A 21,333-nucleotide genomic window follows, 5' to 3' on the forward strand; every position below is an offset into this window, starting at 1 on the left:
GCATCCTTGATCTATGAGTTGTGCAAATTTCACCGGGCTAGGTGCAACGGTCTGGCCTGCAGTCCACGCAAAGCACCACCAAGTCGGGACCTCGGTAACGGACAGACGCACCCTCCTCAAATAGTAATATAGATGTCAACAAGTGCTTTCTGACATAATGCTTACTTTTTGGGCTGGAAGGTATCAAATACAAATTCCGTGGCCAGTTCTTCACTAGTAGACAGTAACTTACCAATTAACGTTTGTCTTCAAGTCACTGGGACACACCTTGGCAGAGAATCTAGGCATTCCAGTGGTGGATGACCATGTTGATGGAGATGATGTCTTCGTAAAAACCACCGGAGGCGTCCTAAGACACGTACGAATACTCTGGTGATAGTAAGGAAGTCACCAGAAAACGTGATATTAGATATCAACCGTCATCCTGCCCGGCAGCTGAACTTGCTCGGGCCGAGGTGCGAGGAAGAGAAAGCTTTCCGGGGCACTATTCCGACGGAAAAAGTCTCGGAGACCTTCAGAGATGCGAGGTAAAGCGGAAACGTTGCTGGCCCAGCGTCAGAGCTCGGGAAGGTCCTTGAAGCAAAGAGACGAAAGGTCTGAAATGGAAGCAAGGGCACTGCCCCTGTCTTCACCGGTACGCATCTTTCAGGCTTCGAGTCACATAAATACCGCGATTCCTCTCTAAATGAGATATCCCTTCCTTTATACATGACGAAGTCCTCGAGCACGTACGGAAGGTCATGGTGTTTCACGCTTTTGACATCATCGAAGTCTGACCTCGAGTTCCCTGACACTATAAACAAGAAGGACACTGATATCCTCCTTCGTGAACACTGCACTCGACGTCAGGCTTCAGGCACGTGCTCCATCTCCTATGGATGTGTTCCCCTTTGTCCACTTTTCATGTCGCTTCAAGGACCTTCTCGACTTATGTTGCTGGGATGCAACAACGTCGCTGCTGAACCTTGCATCTCTGAAGGTCTCCGAGACGTCTTCTTTCTCGGAATCGCGTTTCGGAAAGTTTATTCTTCCTTGCACATTGGCCCTAACACACAGCTGCCGAGCAGGATGCCGGTTGAGGTCATGTTCTTCCTTGACATCCTCATCATCACCAGAGTACTCATCCGTGTCGTAGGACGCCTCCGATGGTTTTACCAAGACGTCACCTCCATCAACATCGTCATCCACCACTAGAATGCCTAGAATTTGCGCCAAGGTGACCGGAAAACATACGGTTTAGGGGCAAGTAATTGTGTAGGCTAATGTGAGAAACTGCCCACCGTATCATATATGATACGAATATGTTGTTATCATTCCTGGCACGCCAGCTTTGGCGCAAGAATGAATTCAACCACCTGGTGTGTGAGCTTGAACATTTGGTACTATATGCTGCCACAAAATTGAGCAGTTTGGCAGAAAGCACTAGTTAGCATACTAACGTCGGCATTATTGGGTCTGGTAAATTACGACTTCTGTGGGCAGCTGTTTTTGTTTAATCATGCTACACGGAAAATATGTGAAATATAGAAAAGGTTACCCACTCTAGAAATAGTACACACGACTGACAACACATCACAAAATAAAGTTTCGGCGTCTTTCGGATGGAAGTCGGTTGCCTAGCAACGGTCGAGCGACTCATCGTATCATAAATGATACGGTGGGCAGATCTGGGTTAACATGTTAGGCTCGGCCAGTCAGTAATGGCTCGGCTTTAATGGCGGGCGCGTGACCCTAATGTGACCATTTGTGCCCCTGCGTGACCCACATGACCCCGAATGAACTTCCGTGACCCATGTGACCCTTTGTGACCTTTTTGACCTCTTGTGACTCGGTGTGTCCTGTTTGACCCCATATGACCTTGTCTGACCCCTCTCCGACCCTCAGTGACCCTCTGTGTGCCCTCAGGCGGTGACCCACCGGCTCTGATGGGCGGGTCGTACCCCGTGTGACCCTTTGTGACCCTCGGTGCCCTCTGTGACCTCAAATGACCCCGTATGTCTCTCTGTGTGCCCTCAGGCGGTGACCGGCCGGCTCTGATGGGCGGGCCATGCCGCCCCGCCGGCCGGACCGGAGCATGAGGACGGCCTGGATGGTGCTACTGCTCGCATACCTACCGGCAACGACCGGTGAGTGAGGGAGCCCACGTCACTGTGACCTCACCATGACCGACAGTGACGTCACAGCGGACTGTCTCGCCGGAGCGCCGGGCGTGGGCCGCCGATTTCGTTTGGTGTTCGGCGGACGTGATGAGTCGATGCGTTCGTTCGGGAATATTTCTTGGTTGCAGAATTTAGGCGTTGGATGACATCATATGTGACGCAAGGTGGCACAACTGAAAAGTACCTTTCAGTCTGTATTTTCTAAGAAAATCGTCGCCACTGCGCGCATTTTAAGACACTTATTTCTTTCAACTTTCAAAAACTACTTTTAAGGTAAAGGAATCAGTACGAGTTCACAGATAACCTTTGGGATAACCACACAGATAACCACACATAACCTTTTCGTCAATCTTCACTCTGTCATCCTATAGGGCACTGCTGAAGCTGGCAGGCTATTTCTGATTTTTTTTACAGCTGCACTGTCAGAAACTGCAGAGCCGTCGGGAGCGTCGTTTGATATTCCTTCGACAATCTCGTTGCTGTCACAGCCAATACCCTATTTGTGTCAAGGTCCAAAGCTGACGCTGCGACCCTAAAGTGACCCGGTGAGATGCATCGCAAAGTCACCGGCGAAAGCGACGGGCAGAATTTCAAACGTTTTTACCACCTCGGGGCCGAAGCACTCGGCAGAGTGGCCTGTCATAAGCAGTTTACACGCTGCGAGGGTGGAACGTGCATTTGGACCGATATCCCAGCCCGACTGCAAAGTGAATGTAGGTTTTTAGTAGGTGTTCACTGCTTGCAGTGGGTCTGACGACGTGATAACTGAAACGTTTTTTATATATCACATGCTATTTTGAACATTTATGTTGTTAGCTTGAACATCAGGGCATAAACTGGCTTGTAACGCGAGGTCACCTTTCCTTTCGATCTACCATCGATCGACGGTCGTGTTCGGTTTTTGTGGCATGCATTTCGGCGGCTGTGTAAGCGTGGGTCGTTTGTTTTAGTCAGCTGATTGGTCACGTTTGGTCAATCAGACCAGTCGCTGGAAATGGTCAGTGACAAAAACCTGCAACTGTTCAGAGAAGTCCGACATCGTTATCCGTGTTCCAGAAATCGTGGTCGTTGCTGCTTCGCCTGACCTGATTCTGGGTAATCGGTTTGCCTTTTTACATAAATTGTTGCTAGATGTTCACGGTAGAAACATTAGCTATTCGTGGGATGCTCCAATCGCATGCGCTTTGTTTCCTACCACCCCACTTCCGATCGATCTGTGATTTTCGACCAGGTGAGGTCTACTCAACGTTAATTGGTTTTTATTATCATTTTGTGTCATTTGATTTTTTTCTTCTTTCTCTTTTCCTTCCCTTCTTCTTATTCTTTCAATCCCTCTTCATCTTTTCTTTCTTTTCCGATATCACGATATTCTTCCAATCTTTGCCTATCCACCTCAAAATTACCCCGTTGATAGCAATGATCCTCCACATACACCCATCTGGCCCAATATTCCCACTCATTACCCGCCCATCCAACGTCCTCCCACCCTCTCTCTGACCCTCTCTTACTCTCTCCCCGACCCTCTCGGTGCCCCACGCATCTGATCGTGTCAGTCGTCGCTGCCGTGGCCGCTCGCTCGGTCCCGTGGCCTGTATTGATTAAAGTTGCTGACGGTGGTTTTCTCTGAACTCACCGCTCGCCGAACCTGGTCAGGAGGATAGGGGCAATGTGTCTTGGTGTCTACCGACGTCAACTGAATACTGTGTGCCATTTGTTATCAACCGCCCAACGTCTGCCGTCCACCGTCTACTGCCAATCCACCGTCCACCGTCCACTGTCCACCGTCTACCACCCACCGTCCACTGTCCACAGTCCACCGTGACCGCCCACCGTCCACCGTCCACCGTGACCGTCCACCGTCGATCCACAGTCCACCGTCCACCGTCCACCGACCACCGTCAACCGCCTGCCTTTCGTCACTCAGTCTGCACGGGATTCGGAAAGGTACATTTGTTTTTGTATTTGTATTTGGACTTAAAACACTGAACCGTTGACTGTTTTTATGTGAAAGGAGATCTATGTTTTGCAGTGTTAGAGGAATTCTGATTGAGAGGTTCTTTATAATGTTTCCTTTTATATATTTCCGTGGATCCGATATCTCTAATTTGTATCATTCTATCTGGACTATCCCACAGATAGAATCTCGGCCAATGCCAAATTGATATCGCTCAGCGACTCGAAATAGCGGCTCCGAATCTGGCCTCTGTGGACCACACTGGGCTTCTGTGTGAGGCTCAGCGGCTGGTGACGTTAAATCGATGATAATACGTCTCCGCCAATAGCCGAACACTGACCGGCATTTATTCTCGAATTAAAATGGATTTGTTCCACCATAGTCCATTATTTTCCTTTACCGCTTGGTTGGCTGCGAAGCCCCGCAGCTTAGATTCCAATCTAATAGCTTTGCATTTTCCCATCTCTGGCGATAATCTTTTCGATTGTTCGAGCGAGAAATTCGCGGCAAAGGCCTTTGGAAATCTGACTGAATTTGGCAGAACCGCAAAGCTGGTTTGTCGTCTTTCCGAGTTGTGCGATAAATCTGTCGAGCTGCGCCGTGTTGGGCTCCTTTGCCGCAGATGACAGTTAGTGCTCCGAGCCAGGCCCCTGCTCTATTCGAGTGCACTTTCCGTAAAGCGATCATTCATTTGTTGTAATAAGTGAGGAAACGAATGGTTCTTTCATCTCTAATGCTCCATTTGTTTCCTGAAGTATCTCGCTGGGAAGGAAAGGCTCCACTCTTATGCGGAATGATGACGAAAACGAATTCGCACAGCCTATGTAAGCTGTGGAAATGCTTTAAGTTTTGATGCATCTTGTCGCTTGGTCGGTGGGTACGAAAACGTGATAATTTTGATATGGTAAGGTCGCGGAAAGATGTTAGGCTTCAAAAGGTTACACCACGCTCCTTAGATCTGCATGGAAAGCTCTTGAGTCATCAAAAAAGCAGCGACTGGAGAACTGAGAAAGAAAAGCTGAGCTGAAAAGAGAAAATCAGTTGACTGTAAATGCGTCGTCACGCATTGTGCGACGGCTATGTGTTTGCCTAGTTAACGACAGACACCACGGCAGATGAGGGTCATCTATAATGGTCTACCAAGAGCGGAAACGAGCATGTCAGCCTCCATCAGTCGATAACAGACCTCGGTTTGCACAGGGTGACATCAAACATCTGTACGGGGTTGACAAACATTGTGCCTTCCGCTGCCGTAGTACCTGTCCCCCGCCCCGTCCGGTCGGCCCTGCCCCCTACCCGACCGGGCACCCGGGAACAGGCGCTGACCGATAGCTTCATGTCCTTTTCCCCGAAGCTCTCGGCGGGATCCCTTGCGATCCGCGCCTCTCTTTGTGCAGCTACTATCTCCCTCCACAGTGGACGGCCGACCCGCGCGGAGTACGGACTCGCCTGTCCCCCGGGCGCGACTCTTGACCTCCCGTTATTTCTCCTCAGCCTGTTGGCTCCCGAGCAGTTGGTTCTTCCTGGCACTGCCGCTCTCCCTTGGGTCGCAGAGCATCTCTTGACCCCATTTTCTTACCAGTCCCACCCTCTAGTCCTGGCTCTCACCCTCCTCCGCTAGTCATCCCTTGGGATGCACACATACGTAGTCACCTAGTTATCTCCCGACCTCGCACAAGCACCTATGTAACCCCTCATACCTGAACCACCCCAGGTTATCGACAGGCTCCCTCAGAGCTCCCTGGTCACAGCGGGCGCTCCACAAATCTCCCAGGTCACAGGGAGGCACCTTCAGGCACCCCAGAGGTCACAGAGGAACACCCCGAACGCCCGGATCACCGCCTCCGACGCCCCCTCTCCTCCTGAGTGACACCAATCCGTTTGGTGTGCCATCAGCTCCGGGCGCGGCCTATCATCAGCCTATTGGCGGAGCGGCGGTGGCGGTGGCACGGCGATTATTGCTCGGCGCTTGTCCTGGGTGACGCGCGCACTCACTCAGCTCGGCTGGGGCGCGCCCGGAATAGATATCGCTCCGTCTGATCAGAAAATATTCTCCGGATGAATATAGCACACGGGGAGAAAAAAAAACGAATGGAAAAGAAACCGGTCGTCGCTGCCCAGCGAGGGTTCGTTCTGGTGAGAGAGACGTTGGTTCGGGTGGAGATGAGGAGTGCATGACGTCGAAGCGTCTGATCGAAAGATGTCGGCGGGTCGGAGTGGCGTCGGCGGCTCGCCTGGATCGATGGTGCCGCACCGCTCGGCGGCGCGGCCCGCGTCGGTGCCGTCGACTCACACCCACTCCAAGTCGACGCCGACGATGTACCGGTGAAGATGGGAGCCGTGACTCCGCCGGCTGGGAGATCACGGCGGGGTTTATCACAGCCTCCTGCCGCATTTGCTTGCACGTGCGGCTCTCACGATAACTCGAGATAGATTCTCAGACGGTTTATGTTTAGTGGCATTTCAATCCCATCAACATTTTTTTTTTTCAAGCATCAACAAAGGCCCACGTTTGCCGTTTGTAGGAAAAGTCACACATCTCCATCGATTAATGTTTCGTAATGCCGCTCCAGTTTTTTATCGATCGGCTGCACTTCCAGCTACTCCGTGGCAACGTCCCGACGTTACATCCTGTCCGTGTAGAATTCCCTCCGTCGATATCGGCATTCTGTCGGAGCTGAGGTAGCGCGGGTCGGTTGCTGAGCTGAAATAGGCGCTCAGTTGTGTCTCCTCTCCGTGTCCAGGTCAAACTATGGCCACCGACGTCTGTATAAATATTCATGAGGCTGTGCTTGTTGTTGCCGCTCAATACCCAAGGGAAGCGAAATTAAAGGCGAACGCTGCGGCTTTCGGAATGATGCTTTATTGACATCGCTTTATTAAGTGACGCTGTGCTTTCGATGACAGCTTTGCCATTGTCCTCTAACTGTTTGCAGCCTCAAGCGCCAATAGCCATATTCTTATTTAAACCGTTAAATAACTATCTTTTTTAGACTCGAAAATTTGGTGCTTCGATTTGAAACTGAAACTTTTTATCACGCAGATAACTGGTCGGCCTTCGGCGGAAGCAGGTTCGGGTCATATTTTTATTCTCTTGGCAACGTTCGCTTGAAAATTCGGAACATTCAACATGGTATCATCAATGGTTTGAGAAAAGCATCTTTTCGAAACAAGCATCCTGACATATTCTTATCCTCTGTCGAACACTCTCACCTTTCAGATTCATTTTATCGCTTGTCGTCTTTTATTTGGTTCTTTCATAATGCATAGCGATGGCAGATTTCGTGCGAATCGTTATGACTAGTTGTAATTCATATCAATCTTGACCTTCTAGATGAATATGAGCAATTACTTAGATGACAAATACTCTTGAAGCACCAAAAGCCAAACAGCGATGCACTTCGCCGCATTACATCTGCCTTCGCCTGCTGCGCTCTTTCTACGCGCAAATGCTTCCTCCCTGGAAATTAGCCTGAGCTCCCGCGGGGACTGGATATTTATCTTGTCTCTGTTCTGGAGACAGCCGTGTCATCTCTCTGGGACACAAACGCTCTCAAGGGGAACAGCGGCATTTGTATTCATGCTCATCCAATTGTAGGAATGGTAACGACACAGGTCGATGGGACATCCAGTTTGGCTTTTTTCAGTGCCCAGCTTGTTGGATCTTACCGGCACAGGTGCTCTGATGCTATATTTTGAGTTTTGAGCGCACAGGTGCTCTGATGTTATATTTTTGGTTTGGAGCATATGTTTCACTTTCGGCAAAGGCAATGTGAAAACATTTGTTGTAACCTGCAACAACAGCATGCATTCTCAATTACAACTTCGTGAAGCATTTAAGGGCTCTAATTATTTTTATCAATTCTCATTTGCTTTATAGATATCCATGAAAACAAGCATCTGTTCTATGGCGATTTTCACGTGGAACATCTTTTTAAACTTTTTTTTCGCGGGGCTTATTCTGATTCAGCTTCCAGTTCATAGCCCTCATATCCTTAGTCACTTCAAGTTACTTTTTGGCAGCGTTGGTCAAATCAATAAAGAAACGAACCGTGTTAATGTGGGAATTGTATTCGAATGCATTCATCAAACCCAAGTCAAAGAAAAGAGTGAGGGTCGTTTTGGACCACGCTGGACCGGGCTGGGTCCCTGGAAGAGGAATGGACCGGCAAATGGTCCGGTTTAGTGGTCGTCACCCCTGGTCTGCTTCTCATTATCGCCCGCACGGCTCGCAGCCGTTAGTTACTAATGACCACGACTGGGTGGGTGGGGGGAGGAGGAGGACACAACGAGAAACAAGTGATGGTGTCAGACGTCCGTCGCCGGCGCGGCGGGCAGTCACTTGCCGTGGTAAAGATCAGACGTCTGTTTGGCAGGAGTGGGCTTTGGGATATATGCTGATGTATCTGGGATGAGAGGAAAATTCGTTGCGTTTTAGGGAAAAAAGTTGTTGTGCTTGCATGACACTCGTTTGTCATATGGGCACAAACTATTTTGTTGGAATTTGCGTCACTCTGCTAGTTTAATTGGTAAAAGACGTAGCTCCCGCTGTCTTGCGTTCACCATTATTGCTCGAGACTTCTCGCTCACTGCATTTTCTTTGTGACCTGACATGTGACCTCTTCTCTCTCCGCAGGAGTGGACATGGGCAGAGGCAAGCACGTGACGGCCCTTGTGGGCCGGAAAAGTGTCATCCTGGACTGTCCTCTCGACTTCCCCGATGGACAGCCTGTCCCCTACGTCATCGAATGGAAGAAACAGGCGAGTTCTCGGCCGCTCATTGGTCAGTCAACCGTGACGTAACTGGCTCGAATACGCTGAGATATTGCCGACATTCTACTTGACGTGAACTGGAGCGGCATTGAAATGGAAAATAACGACATCGATTAGCCATTACTGTCCTTCAGTAGACGTGGTTTGTCGCAGTTTGTGCGAGACTTGGTGGATTTGGTGCAGCTACAAATGCGAGCATGCATGCATGCAGCATGACCGTTTCGAAATCGTCACACTATCCTTATCACAACAGTGTGTTACGCTCTTTTTTACATGAAACGAACGCTCTTTGCTCTCATCCTGCTATAAGGGTTTGTATAAATGCCAGGAGTATAATCCTCTTAGTTTTTGTAACATCTTGCCAGTCAGATGCGCAGAACAGACAGAGCAGCTGTCGTTCATTCTTCAGCCGATGGAGCCGCCCGGCCGCTAGAGGTGTATTGCGGGACAGTATAACAGTCAGTCAGTGGTGTAGTGCGGCGCAGTCTACCTACCAGTCGCCGGCGCTCGCCGTGCGGCGTCTTTCCTTTCTGGCTGGCGATTGGAATGCCTAAAACGGTAGTTTTTTTTAACTAGACCACATACCTCTATCTCTTTTTTAAATAATCATCTCATTTATGTTGACTCACGTCAAGTTATACTGTCGGAACAACGTCCTCCGTCCTAGATATTCTAAGCAAACGTCCAACAATTCGTTCAGCAGAAATGATAATGCATTTTATTTCCTGTCCACTCGGCAACTCGCTGAAATAATTCTAACATTTGGACGTCATTTATCAATTTAACGCCTTAATAACGCAATTCCATTCATTCTCTGGTCTCATAAAACAGGCGCATACACTACCGCGATCTGCGACTAAGTCGAGCATCCACATCCATCTGCTTTCACGGGTCGACAGTTAATTAAAGCCGTATATTGCCTCTCTTGTCTGGGAGCTGCAATTATCAGCGTCATTTATTCGGCGCTCCCAGCGTGGTGTCTGTCCCTCGCTGGACGCGTCTCCCGAGTGTCCTCTATTGGATTAGCCTGGATCATAGCGCGGCCAATGTCCAGCCGTCCCCGGCTTACGATGATGCTAGTTATGTCATATGGGACACGTGGCAGATTCTGCGAGATGTCATGTGCTGGTTGATCGTGTGTGGATGCTTCCTATTGTGAGATATGCTCAGGGGAACATAACGAATCATTGTGGCAATGCTTACTAACATTAAATACTGGACACCTACAATAAATAACGTTGAGGTTATTTATCGTTATTAGGCAAGGAGCCAACTTTTTATGCGGTTCAGCTACGATTCACCTGCTCACATTCTCGATTCACCTAGCCCACCTGTCTGTATTCTTTAGCGCTAAGTGCTAATATTTCTCCCACCCGTCTCCACAGAACTCCAACACGCCCCTCTACATCTGGTACGACGGATACCCTCCGCACGTGGCCGACCCATACAAAGGCCGTGTGAAGCGGGTCGACCTGAGCAGCAAGCACTACGGCATGGCCTCCCTCAACATGACCAATGTGACCGAGTCGGACGCCGGCTGGTACGAGTGTGTGGTCCACTTTTTGGACCGGTCGCCGGCCGTGCTCGGAAACGGCACCTGGGTCCATCTGGACGTGCATGGTACGTTCAATAGAGGGGATGGGGATGTAACGTTCGATAAAGGGGGCGGTGTGGCCTAGCCAGATAAGGTCAGACGATGACGAGAGAGGTTGTGGTCAGTGCTGATATGTGGTGATAGTAGAAGTTCGCGGTAAGATGCTGATTACTGGTGTGTTTCTATTGCTAATGTTTTCCTGGCGAATGTAGTGTATCGATGCATCTGTCTGTTTATGCTTCATGGATGCGTGCTAAAAGTTAGATGTGTATTCCGATATATCTGTTGATTGTTTGTGCTAAGGCGTCTTTGATAAATCAATGTCACCAGTCACCAGTCGTGTTTTATTCTCTAAACATCGATAGATTGATGCATCCCTGCAAAAGCTGCTTCGTTTCCACGATTGAAACATCACTTCGCGTCCATATATCTCGATGCATAGTCCCATCTGTCACACAAACATCGTCCTCTGGGTGTTGTGTATGCGCCAGACTAATCTGTGTTATCCGGCACGTCACCGCCCAATGTTTATCTAGTCGCCCGTTTTTCGGACGGGCCCGGCCGTCTGGAGTTGGGCTCTAATTCTCGGCGTGTGTTTTTGTTTCAGCGCCACCAAGACTGGTGCGGAAACCGCCCGCTAATATTTTCGTCAACCTCGGTGATTCGGAGATACTGGCGTGCGTGGCACAGGGTACACCGGAGCCTGTCATCAAGTGGTATAAGGTCAGTGGGGTCACCTGGAGGGGTCACGGGGGTCGGGTGACGGTCCGAGCGGGGTCAAAGGGTCCGGCGGCGCTGGGACCGGGAATGCGGCCCGGAATGAAGCATCCGTTTGGAGCCGCGGGACATAAGCCGCCGGCTTAGGCGGCATATCTTTCTTTTATTTCATTTAAAGGGCCAGTCTCTCTTTTGCTCACACTATGCTAAATGATAAACTAGTGCATGGGAGATTGTCAGCAGATAGTGTAATGGTGCGACAAGGTAGATGCTTTAGCAAATTCGTATGTTAATTATTGATTCCGAGCAGTTTTTTTAGACTTGCTCTGCTGTAAAACCTATGCGATAAATTTATTATACATGCCTGATGCCGCCGTGCTACTATAACATCTTATCCTCAGGGAGTGGTGTACCTCAGGGAGTGGTGTAGGGCGTTCCTTTTCATTTGGTGGCACATTTTAGATTCGTATATTTCATTGTCTTTCTGCGCCGTCCCGACCCTAGGAATTCTTTTTGTTGCTGAAGGCTCTGGAGCACGTGATGCGTGATAAAAGGCGCACGCACTCAGACAATCGTCGGAATAACAAGCATAATGAATCTGAATTTCGAACGTAAATTTTTTATTCCAAAAAGAAGAAAGAATAGCACAGCTTTGTTTGCCTTATTACTTCTCTGCCGTCTCCACCGCCGAAATTAACTCTTATGTGACGTTCACTCCGTTTTATCTTATACCCGTCCTAAAACAACAATCATCTTTTTAGTAGAAAGCCTTCTAGCCTGCTGTTGAAAAGTTTCAACCCACCCCGGGGATCTTTTATTGTCATAAATTAAAAGTTAACGCGTCGGGAACTTTCCATCGCTGTTTTTGGTAGGCGGTTCGCCGCTGTCCTCTGGCGATTTTTGGCGGCTCGGAGCGGTTTTCCGTCGGCTAATTCGGGGACAGGGCGCCGTCGGTCGGACGCTCGGCGGCCGCGCAGGGTTTGTCTCGGCGCTGACACGACGTCACAAGTTAGCGCCGTCCGTCAGCCGCGCCTGTCGGCCGCGCTGTTGGTGGTTGTCGGCGGATGTCACGCAGCTCTTTATTAGCTCAGCCGACCCTGCGACTTTTAAAATAAACACCAAGAAGCTAGCGTGGTCTTTCAAACCCTCTTTGTGCCTTTGCAATTTTAATAAATTGCATTAAACACTCAATGTCATTCGCGTTATCAAATTTAAAATCTACCGACGGTGCTTTTAATTTCTATCGATTATTTCGCCTCGTTTAATATTGAGCCATCATCACTGTTTTTTTTTTTTTTGGTAATGATCACATGTTTCCCATATGTTCTCATATTCCATTCATGCTATGGCTGTCTCCTAAGATGTGACACTTCCTCCTTTTTTTCCAACAGGAGGACAAACGAATTCAGGATACGGAGACGGTGGCGGTAAAAAACGACGGAACAGAGCTGCGGATAACTCGAATAAGTGAGGCCGACACGGGCGATTACATCTGTGTGGCTGAAAACACCGAGGGAAGCGTACACTCAACGACCAAAGTCATCCTAGCAGGTGAGATATGACGTCACATAATCAGTTGTCGGACCGTGGATAGGTTGCAGCTTTGTCGAGTCGGCTGCCTTTCTGTATTTATATCATCGTAAAAACGTGCCATGTTTGACAATAGACAATTTACGATGCGTCGTCTTATTCAGCTGGTTATTTTTGAATCAACACCAATTCAATATTATCGTAGCTCACATTTTCATCATTGCGCTTGAAAGCTTGGAGCAGTTGAGCTGATTTATATCTGCGTGGGCTGTAGGGGGCCGTGACAGTTTTCTGCGGAGTGACCGGGGGAGGGTCAGAGCAGTGTGTTCGTCTCTGCTGTCCTCGCCCGGCCGGGTCGGTCGGATGACGCTGACGCTAACGGCGCCCAGAGACGATTTATCGGCGATTAAGTCAGTGTTTTAACATGGAACTTCTTTGCAGTCGACAGAACGACGATTTGTTGGCGGAAAAGAGATAAAAATAGACCGAGAACAGTTGGATATGGTTCTGGCTGCGTATCATAGATTCGCCAAATTACCTACAGAGGCGAATAGATAAAGAAGAAAATGCAAACGAAGGGAACAAATCTCCATCTTCATCCGGCTAATATAGCGCGATCCGTAAAGCTGTTGTGGAGGTCCCGCCTGCCCTCCCCTCACTGCGCGTGCGTGACCGCCCCTGCGCGTGGCCGGCTGGCTTGTCGCTGATTGGTTGCCTTTCGCCCCGGGGCATGACCCGGCCCGGTTGACCAGACGACTGTGACGTAGCCCGGGGCGGTTAACTACCAGCAGTTGTTCTAAGTGCATGCAACACTTCTCAGTGTTCAGCGCACCACGATAGGCCTCGGACTGCCCAACAGTCTGTAATGTCCTGCCTCCGTCGCAGATGTCGCTGTAACCTCCACTCTCCACTTCCCAGGTGGCGCTGTGATCACCAGCGGCCCTGCCAACCTCACACGAATGGAGGCCACTCAGGCCGTGTTCACCTGCGAGGGCCGGGCGCTGCCGGCCAACTTCACCATGCGCTGGCTGCGAGACGACATCCCTGTGGAGCAGCACAGCGGTCTGGAGAGGCGCTTCCACATCTCCAACAACGGCTCGCTGGTGATCGACCCCGTGGCGGCCGAGGACTCGGGCATGTTCACCTGCGAGGTGTCCAACGGCATCGGAGCGCCCAAACGCGCCTCGGGATTCCTCGAGGTCGAGTGTGAGTGCAAAGGGGAAATTCAGTGGGAAATGCCAGTGAGCGACAGCAAGGACTGCCTTGTCACATATTGAGCTGATTTAATCATTGAATATTGGTATAGTATGTCAGCGATGCAATGGAGAGCATGGAATGACGGTTTTAGGATCTTATCGGCTGTTGCCACTTATTTAAGGTAGCCTCCACTTGATTCTTTGTGATATTATCTGATCGATACAATGACTGGGATATTGATTAGAGATGTCAATCGGATACCAACTTTTTGGTATAGGTACCGATACCAAACCGATACCAACTTGGTATTTGGTATTTCAAGGCGAGTGCATTTGGTATTTTGTTGATATTATTAAACCTCACTAGTGTCAAAGAGGCTGAGAATTTGGTAAAAAGTTGGTATTTTCCTAACATTCCCAATTCGGTTTGGTTTCGGTCTTTTTCCATGGATATTGTTGGTGTTTGGTTTGGTATCGGTATCACGATTTTCCGTAATTGACATCACTAATATTGATACTTCTGTTGATTTCAAGAATGAGCTAAATCGATCGTTGCTTATGTCGGCTATTTTTCGATGTGACGTCACATTGTGATAATTCCACCCTTGGCCCATGACGACCAGTCACTAATGTTTCTTGGGACTGCATCCTGCCAGCTTGAACGTCGTACGCTCCTGCCCCACGTTTGACCACGTTTGTGCTGCTGTGTTTTCAGATGCGGCCCACGTACCATACACGCCGTCTATGCAGTACCTGCCGGCCGGCCTACAGGGAGTGATTCGCTGCCACATCAAGTCCAACCCACCCATCCAGTTCATCAAGTGGTACAAAAACAAACGCGAGTTCGACCCCAAAGTCGAGCCCGGCCTCCGACTGCTCATGAACGGCTCAATACTCATCGATACGGTGAGTGCAGTTCTTGCGATTGTGATGTTCTTTGATTGTTTGGTGATCATCGGACATGTGATGTTCGGATGCATTTAACGTCAAACTCATCCCTACATTTCGAGTAAATCTTACGAACGTTGATGGGACACAGACGGTCATTTCTTTCTGTTCGAACGGATTTGATTTCATTGGTAATGCTGTATGTTATGCGACGTAAGCCGAACATTTTCCATGCATTTTTGCTCAACAAATGCAATTGACCTCGGCCCTGCCATCTGGATGTCGGGCTCCTTTCTGTCTGCAGCGACCCCGTAAACCTCCTTTCCCCTGACGTGTAGCGCCACCTACCCTCCTCAGGTGCGTCCGGAACACCAGGGCGTCTACACGTGTCGGCCGTTCAACTCTCACGGCTCGAGCGGCGAGTCTGGCAACATGCAGGTGGTGGTCAGGGAGCCTCCGAGGTTCGTCATCCGGCCCAAGAACCTGTACCAGAGGAAGGTACACGACTCCATCGAGATGCCGTGCACAGTGGAGGGCTCGCCCACACCCAAAGTCGTCTGGAGGCGGGTGAGTTGCATGGAAGGAGATGGAAGGGGAGGGATGGAATGGAAGGACAGCAAACCGTTCCATCTTTTCCATCTCAGGATAACAAATTCTTCTCCCCCACGCCTCAGCCCCCTGATCCGGGCTGGACGGGCAACTTTACCCCACGCGGACAGCTCCACCGGAGCACACCCGTAGCTGGGTGTACTGAGTGTTTTGGGGGCACTGGACGGCCGTTACATTGAATGAGCCCAGCCCCGGTGACTCTCTATGGTGCCTGCCCAGACCAATGTCTCCCCCTGCATCCCTTGTCCTCCAATCCACTCCCTCCCTCTAGCCCTCCCGCCCCCCGTCCCCTTCCGTCCTCCTATTTGCTCCTATCCTCCATTACTTCCTGTCCTCCCATCCTCTCCTGCCCTATTTGTTTTTAGTCAGGGGAAGGAGGCCCAATTTTGGGCCGAATAACGCAAATTGGGTAGAGCTTAGCAAAGGGTGGTTTCTGGGACAAAAATGACCGCTGAACCCGAATCTGACCGGTGCGCATCTCTAACTAATGTTGCACCACTTCCAGAGCACGTGCAACTGCGTGGTTCTTCTTTTTTGAAGAATGGTACCCTTTTTATATATTTTAAAATAAAATTAGTCGTGTAGTTGTGTTTTATTCCAAAACTTTAATATTATAGTCAAAATTCATTGCATACATGAAAATCATAGATAACGCATATCGCAGACAATCTATGACGTCACTGTGACGTCATTTATTCGTAAACTGACGGGAAAATGAGGTGCGACAACAAAACATTTAACTTTATTCACAGGATACGCTCATTGGCGGATTTAAAATGCATTGAGCATGCTCAGAAAATATCTCCCCGTTACAAAAAGTAAAAATCGTTTGGATGGAGGTACCATTTTGGCCTACAGGGGGCGAAATCCGCGGAGTGTGCGTTTTTACCCCAAATAGTTTTTGTGCAATAACTTTTGATACAATGCTTGTATGTCGTCCATTTTACCATCGTAGTGATTCTCTCACCGAGACGCATCGAATAGTATGCAAATTGGCTTCGATTGGTTAAGATTATATTCTACCGCAGTTCATGAGCTCAGGTCGATAATCACGCTACTGAAGGTTATGACCTAACTGGAAATGGTCATGAAGCTTACCAATCGCTTTGGAATCAAAATAATCACATGGCCAAAATGTTTTCATTGTTCTTATGGTTTGACCAAAAACTACAGCTGAAAAATTGCTGATGACGTTTTCAGGACGTCACATGACAAAATTCAAAGGTAACTAGGTATAGAAGTCGGTCATATCTGTATTGGCGCCGCAAAACAATCGTAAGGCATGCAGTATGCTTGCGAGATTTTAGACTTAGATGTGTGCTTAACAGGCGTAGTTTTAGTTTATTACGTTGGCATACGAGTACCTAGTAAGGTGGGCGTAAATTTCGACACCGACACCGTAAATTTCGGTTTCACATTTGTTATGTCCCAAGTTCTTATCAATGTCTTGTGGTTATTCATGTTTTTAGACGTCACATACCCCAGCATTGAAGAACACGTAACCACTAACCGGAGAGAATTTGATTCTGGTTGGTTGTATTTATCTCTTCTGGTAAATATACACACACACATACACACGCACAGGCGAACACGCATAATGTAGCACGGCTACTATCAGGACCCATTCGGCTGGCAGCCGCCGGCACGGTGACTGTGTGCACCCTGGGCGGTGGCCTTCGCCCAGGACGTCTGCCTCGTCCATCCAGCGGACGCGTCTCGTCGTAATGATACAATATGTCCTGTCCCATTCTGTACAGTACACGGCATACGCACATAGGTAGTATCCCGAGTGCTTGGCACAGCCGTTAAATTGTACGACGCCAACCAGCCGGTACGTGGAGTCGCCGACCAGGTCGACGGAGCAGAGCGACTGGTCGTTCTCGACGCAGGACTCGGGTAGATGTGCCTATTCCGATGCGTCAGCCGGCTCTCCCTTCTTTTTCCGTGCACTGCCGGCCGTGCCCTAGGGCGCGGCAGACCGGGGCTGGTCCACAGGTGGCGTGATCCGCCCCACTCGGTCGAGGAACTCCGTGACGTATTTAGCCGGCCCCGAAAGCACATCCTAGAGGGTGGGGAGCGACCCCCAGAGCCGGGTTCGCGTTCTTGCGCGGCCGGGCACTCGCATAGCAGGTGCGCGACCGTGTCCTCTTCGCCGCGCTGTCCGCAGAGAGGGCTGGTGGCCAGGTCAATCTTGAAGAGTGTGGCCCGGACCAGGGGTGAGCAGCCGCTGCGGATCTGCGAGACAGTGGTCTGTCCCCATCGGTCGAGGTCGTCGTGGCCAGGGGTGCTCTCCAGATGTGGGTGGTGCTTGAAGCGATCGAGGGTGAGCAGGCCGGTTCAGTGTCTGATGGCGATGCGCGCACAGGCCAGGTCAACTGGGATCCGACGCTGGTCGCCTGATGTTGCCGCGATGTTTGCTAGGCGGTCCGCTTCTTCATTACCCTCGACCCCCGGGTGGCCCGCGGGATCCACTGGAGACTGATAGCTCTGCCCCCGGCCGCGGCAAAGTGCAGGAGAGCCCAGATGCCCTGTGTCAGGGCCGATTCCTGCGCTGCCGGGCCTCGGTTGAGCAGTTGGAGGCTGGACAGAGAGTCCGAGCAGAGCAGGACAGACCGAATGGCAGCGAGGGATGGCTCCGGCAGTCCCAGGAAACATTTTAACGCCTCCGACATCGCCGCCAGCTCCGCCTGCATGCTGCTGCATACGACTTCTGCCGGTACGGTACATTCGATCTTGCGCCCCTCACGGTACAGTTCGAGGGGGGCTCCTCCGCCGCCTTTCTTGGTACCGTCTAGGGCAGAGCCATCAGACCAGATTGTGAGGTCTGGATTTGGGTAAGCGGCCAGGGCCTCCAGGGTTGTAGCCTTCCGTAATTCTGGTGGGTCAGTCCTCTTGGTAGGTTTCGGAAGCTTCCAGCCGATGTGGACGTTGGTGTGGTACTGCTTCCACGGCGATTCTCCCAGGTGCAGTGTTAGTGGGGCTACGGGCACTCCACCCAGTCCAGCTTCCTCGCAAACCCACTTCCCCACTCGACCGAAACAGGGTCGATGCTGGAGGCCGGCAACGTCCTCATCTGGCGGCGACGGCGCCGGCACTCCCACCTCCTGGGCTTCCTGTTTCTTCCGCATCCAATGGAGGTGGGCTCTGTACTGCAGTCTAGATGGCGGTGTCTTATCAATGAGCTTCCGAGCGGGATCGTCCGGAGGGAGTCGCGTCAGGCGTCCATACTCCTGGCCTGCCAGCTCCCTGGTCCGTACTGCCAGCTCCGGCTCTCCCTTCTCCATCAGCCGCATGCTGGTACTATTCAATCTCTTTTGGACTCAGACGGGCGAGTCGGGTGAGCTCCTTATTCAGCTCGTCGTGCCGGTCATCATCAATCTGCAGCTTTGTCTAAAACGGTTCCATGTGTGTTCCAAGAGCATCTGATAGTGTCGAGCCGCATGCATGTTAAAGGTGTCACCAAGCTTCAACTTTATAGGGCAATCACGAATCCATGCTCCTTTGATACAAATGAATTTTCACTTACAATGTAGTCCCAAGAAAATGCACTTCACACAAACCAGGTTTACGAGGAGGCATTCGGTTGTCAGATCATTTTTGTAGGTAGGGTAAGGTGCCTAATTAGCGACCCCCTTAATTTGAACCGTCATTGCTCACGCTCTGTGGGTGCCACTGTATTACTGGCTTGATTTTCGGAAAGACCGTTCATTTTCCTATTAAAATATAGTCATTTTCTGCCCCAATATTCACTAACTTATTTGTAGTGAGCATTTTGGCAAACCATTGCAAAAAACGCTAATAGGGAACTCTTCCCGATTAGCGACCGGGGAGGGTCGCTAATAAGTCTATGGGTTTCCCCATATTAAAAATGGCAAAAAATGCGACGCCTGAAAAGATGAAATATGATCTCAAAAAGGTAACCTATACGCAAAGCACTCAATCACTCGAACAGGAACGTTTACCCAACACATTTACGGAAGTAAAAACTGATCACGTGATGCACCGAAAGGCGAAAAGAAGGCGGAAACCCAAATTTTGCGGGCTATCTCGTATGATATTCGAGGTCCGCGCTGAATTCGGCACCCCTGCAGTCGGTGACGACATTTGGCATCTCCTGCCACACATTGCAAGCTTCAGCAACACCTCATTTTCATTTCTCTCTTTTCCCCTTTCTTTCCCTTCTTGAGCTATTTGCGACCATGTCAGGCGCAAATAGGAAATATGAGTTGCGACACATTTTTAACCGTCATGCTGTGCACAGTTGAGCGATTCACTATGGGAAAACGGCAATCAATTGAAGAAGGAACGTCGATTCAGAATAAAAAAGGTGCATCATCCTAATGTGCATCGCTTTTCATCAGAGAGGGCCCAAATACACACGTTTTGGATAAGAAACTCGTCATTTTTATTTAAACTCACCTGAAACGTCCCACCAGAAACATCGACGACCGGAAAATAATTTAATTTGATAACCAAAGTATGGCTGACCTTTTGGCAATATTTTTACCCCGTTTTCTCCTGCCAGTTTTTCTGTAGGGAGGTAGGTCGCAAATCGGAAAGGGTCGCTAATTAGGCACCTTACCCTACTGTTTTGTTCCTGCATCGTCTATCGTGTTGTCTCGCTTCGATCTTAGATTGTTTTCCTCAAACATCCAAGATATTTCACTTTCTTACAAAGGTGATTTTTGCCCTTTTTGATAAAATCACAGCTGTTATTTTCTTTCCCAGTCTTCATGACAAGCACAATTCTGGATCATTTTTTATCGCTTGCCAAACACGCGTAACGAGTAGGCTGAACCCACGCTGGCTTCCGTTATTCATAGGAATGGATATTTACTTGAAATAAATAAAAAAATATACAATTTGAACTATAAATAAGACCAAAGGAACAATATTTAGTCAGTTCAACGCCAACAACATTTTGATTTAAATGCCGTCGCAGCGCCAGAACTGGCCAGAACACGCTAAAAATGATATAAAAATATCCTGTTTCACGTGATTTATCAATTTGCTGTACTACTTCATCCATTTGACCAAATCTGTTAGGTGGTGACTTGGACTGTCACGTTCTCAACGTGACTCACATGTACCTCTGCAAAAACGATTTTAGCATGATCCGACTCAGAAATATTCATAGATCATGTTTGATTATTTTCCCTTCTCTGATTTGCATACGACGGGAATAAAGTTAAATGCTTTAAGGACAAGACGACTTTTTCAACTCATTTATCGGTAAATGACGTCACGGTGACGTCATCGGCTGCCCGAACATAGCAAAACTTCAGCTTTCAATTACGCTATGTGTTTTTAGCACAGGGACAAAATCTCAAAACAATATCTCAAATATCAACGACGTTACACTGCAATTCATTAAGAAGGTACCATTCTCCAAAAAGATGAACCACGCAGTTGCACGTGCTCTGGAAGTGGTGCAACATTAGTTAGAGGTGCGCACCGGTCAGATTCGGGTTCAGCGGTCATTTTTGTCCCAGAAACCACCCTTTGCTAAGCTCTACCCAATTTTGCGTTATTCGGCCCAAAATTGGGCCTCCTTCCCCTGACTATTTGCTGGGTTAGGCTCTTTTGGTCTGACGAGACCATTTCAGAGGCTGAAGGATGATAGGACCTGGGAGGACGGAAGGTATGGGAGGCTTGGAGTGGATGGAAGGGCTACAGGGATGGAAGGACGGTAGAAGATGGGAAGGACATACTGGGGTGAAATTAATGTTGGCTGCACACAAATGAAGCTAGTGGTTTCGGGTCAGTGAAAGTTGTCCTCAAAGCCAAGGCGCATAAAATCGTAAACATGAGCTGCGAGGATAAGAGCGAGGATTTTAGTCGTTAGTGGTGAAACACTGCTAGAAAAAACATTTTCCTGACTTGAGGAATTGCAGATAATATTTCTTCATCGTC

The 21,333-nt window shown here is 49.4% G+C and overlaps 1 protein-coding gene across 2 annotated transcripts in view; it reads left to right on the forward strand.

The window, feature by feature from the left end:
- LOC122369442 (protein turtle-like) overlaps window positions 1-21,333 on the forward strand; it is a 115,814-nt gene that overhangs the window by 49,725 nt on the left and 44,756 nt on the right. For both annotated transcript variants that reach the window (XM_043344204.1, XM_043344205.1), the window contains exons 2-9: window positions 2,017-2,126; window positions 8,750-8,874; window positions 10,272-10,506; window positions 11,088-11,203; window positions 12,589-12,748; window positions 13,646-13,933; window positions 14,639-14,829; window positions 15,169-15,378. In XM_043344204.1, coding sequence (XP_043200139.1) covers window positions 2,048-2,126; window positions 8,750-8,874; window positions 10,272-10,506; window positions 11,088-11,203; window positions 12,589-12,748; window positions 13,646-13,933; window positions 14,639-14,829; window positions 15,169-15,378 — 1,404 coding nt within the window. In that variant the 5' untranslated portion in view covers window positions 2,017-2,047. The remainder of the gene's footprint in view (window positions 1-2,016; window positions 2,127-8,749; window positions 8,875-10,271; window positions 10,507-11,087; window positions 11,204-12,588; window positions 12,749-13,645; window positions 13,934-14,638; window positions 14,830-15,168; window positions 15,379-21,333) is intronic.

Source organism: Amphibalanus amphitrite, unplaced genomic scaffold, assembly GCF_019059575.1.
Source record: "Amphibalanus amphitrite isolate SeventyFive unplaced genomic scaffold, NRLGWU_Aamphi_draft 001035F_arrow, whole genome shotgun sequence".
NCBI lineage: Eukaryota > Metazoa > Arthropoda > Thecostraca > Balanomorpha > Balanidae > Amphibalanus > Amphibalanus amphitrite.